Below are 1,102 nucleotides of genomic sequence, written 5' to 3'. Positions count from 1 at the left end.
GGGCCCCCCCAGCCCCGCCGCAGGGGCTACCGCAGCAGCAGCATAAGTCCGGGGGCTGCGGGGCGGCGGCGCAGCAGCAGGAGCCTCAGTAGAGACAAAAGAAGCAGCAGCAGCAGCAGCAGCAGCAGACGGAGGGGCCCCCACAGCTACAGAGAAGCAGCAGCAGCCCGGCGCCTGAGCGCGTCCCCGGGGCCCCGGCGCAGCAGCAGGGGCCCGCTGCAGAGCAGCAGCAGCAGGAGGAGCAGCAGCAGACGCAGAAGCAGCAGCAGAAAAAGAAGCAGCAGAAGCCACTCCCCCAGACGGGGCCCCACACTGCATGCGCGCGGGATCGGATCCCAGGATCGGATCCCCGGGAGCCCCGGGGTGAAGGGCCGCAGCCGCCGCAGCAGCAGCAGCAGCAGCAGCAGAAGAGAACGACAGGGACGGCCCGCAGCAGCAAGCCGCAGCAACAGCAGCAGCAGCAGACGGCCAGCGGGCTCGCGGACTCCCCGGGGCAGGCAGGCGCGTTCTAGGGACATTGAGGAGCCCCGTGCTGCTGCTGCTGCTGCTGCTGCTGCAGCAGACCGGAGAAGCGGCTCTCGCTCAGAAGAGCGCAGGCCACGGCCACAGCAAACGGAGAAGAAGGAGCTGCAGCGCAGCAAAGGCAGCAGCAGCAGAGGCAGCAGCAGAAGCAGCAGCAGGGACTGGGGCAGCAGCAGGAAGCGCAGAGGTGTCTGCTGCGAAGTTGAGGGCAGCAGAAGCCCCAGCAGACAAAGGCGCAGCAGCAAGAGCTCTGCTGCTGCTGCTGCTGCTGCTGCTGCTGAGGAGCGCCCCAGAGGAAGCCGGCGCAGCAGCAGCAGCCCTGCTGCTGCTGCTGCTGCTGCTCCTGAGCCGACGACAAATGGGCCGGTGGGAGCAGCAGGAGACGCAGCAGCAGCTGCGGAGGAAGCCAAAAGAGGAGCAAGAGAGGAGGGGAGCAGCAGCAACGCAGCAGCAGAAACAAAAGTGCTGCAGCAAAAGCCCGCGGGGGCCCCCAAGGCTGAGGGGCCCCAGGAGGCCCCCAGGCCCTCAAAGTGGAAGAGCCGCTGGGGCGTTGCAGCGCCAGCAGCAGCAGCAGCAGCAC

The 1,102-nt window shown here is 68.2% G+C and overlaps 1 protein-coding gene across 1 annotated transcript in view; it reads left to right on the top strand.

Annotated features, from left to right (window-relative positions):
- The window catches only part of ETH_00042795 (uncharacterized protein), a gene marked incomplete at both ends in the record, with an annotated part of 4,097 nt that overhangs the window by 2,091 nt on the left and 904 nt on the right, over positions 1–1,102 (top strand). Inside the window, one exon of the mRNA XM_013375314.1 lies at positions 24–1,052. Coding sequence (XP_013230768.1) covers positions 24–1,052 — 1,029 coding nt within the window. The remainder of the gene's footprint in view (positions 1–23; positions 1,053–1,102) is intronic.

Source organism: Eimeria tenella, genomic scaffold (genome assembly GCF_000499545.2).
Source record: "Eimeria tenella Houghton genomic scaffold, Eth_scaff2679, whole genome shotgun sequence".
Classification (NCBI taxonomy): domain Eukaryota; phylum Apicomplexa; class Conoidasida; order Eucoccidiorida; family Eimeriidae; genus Eimeria; species Eimeria tenella.
This window is presented reverse-complemented; position numbering and strand designations above follow the sequence as displayed.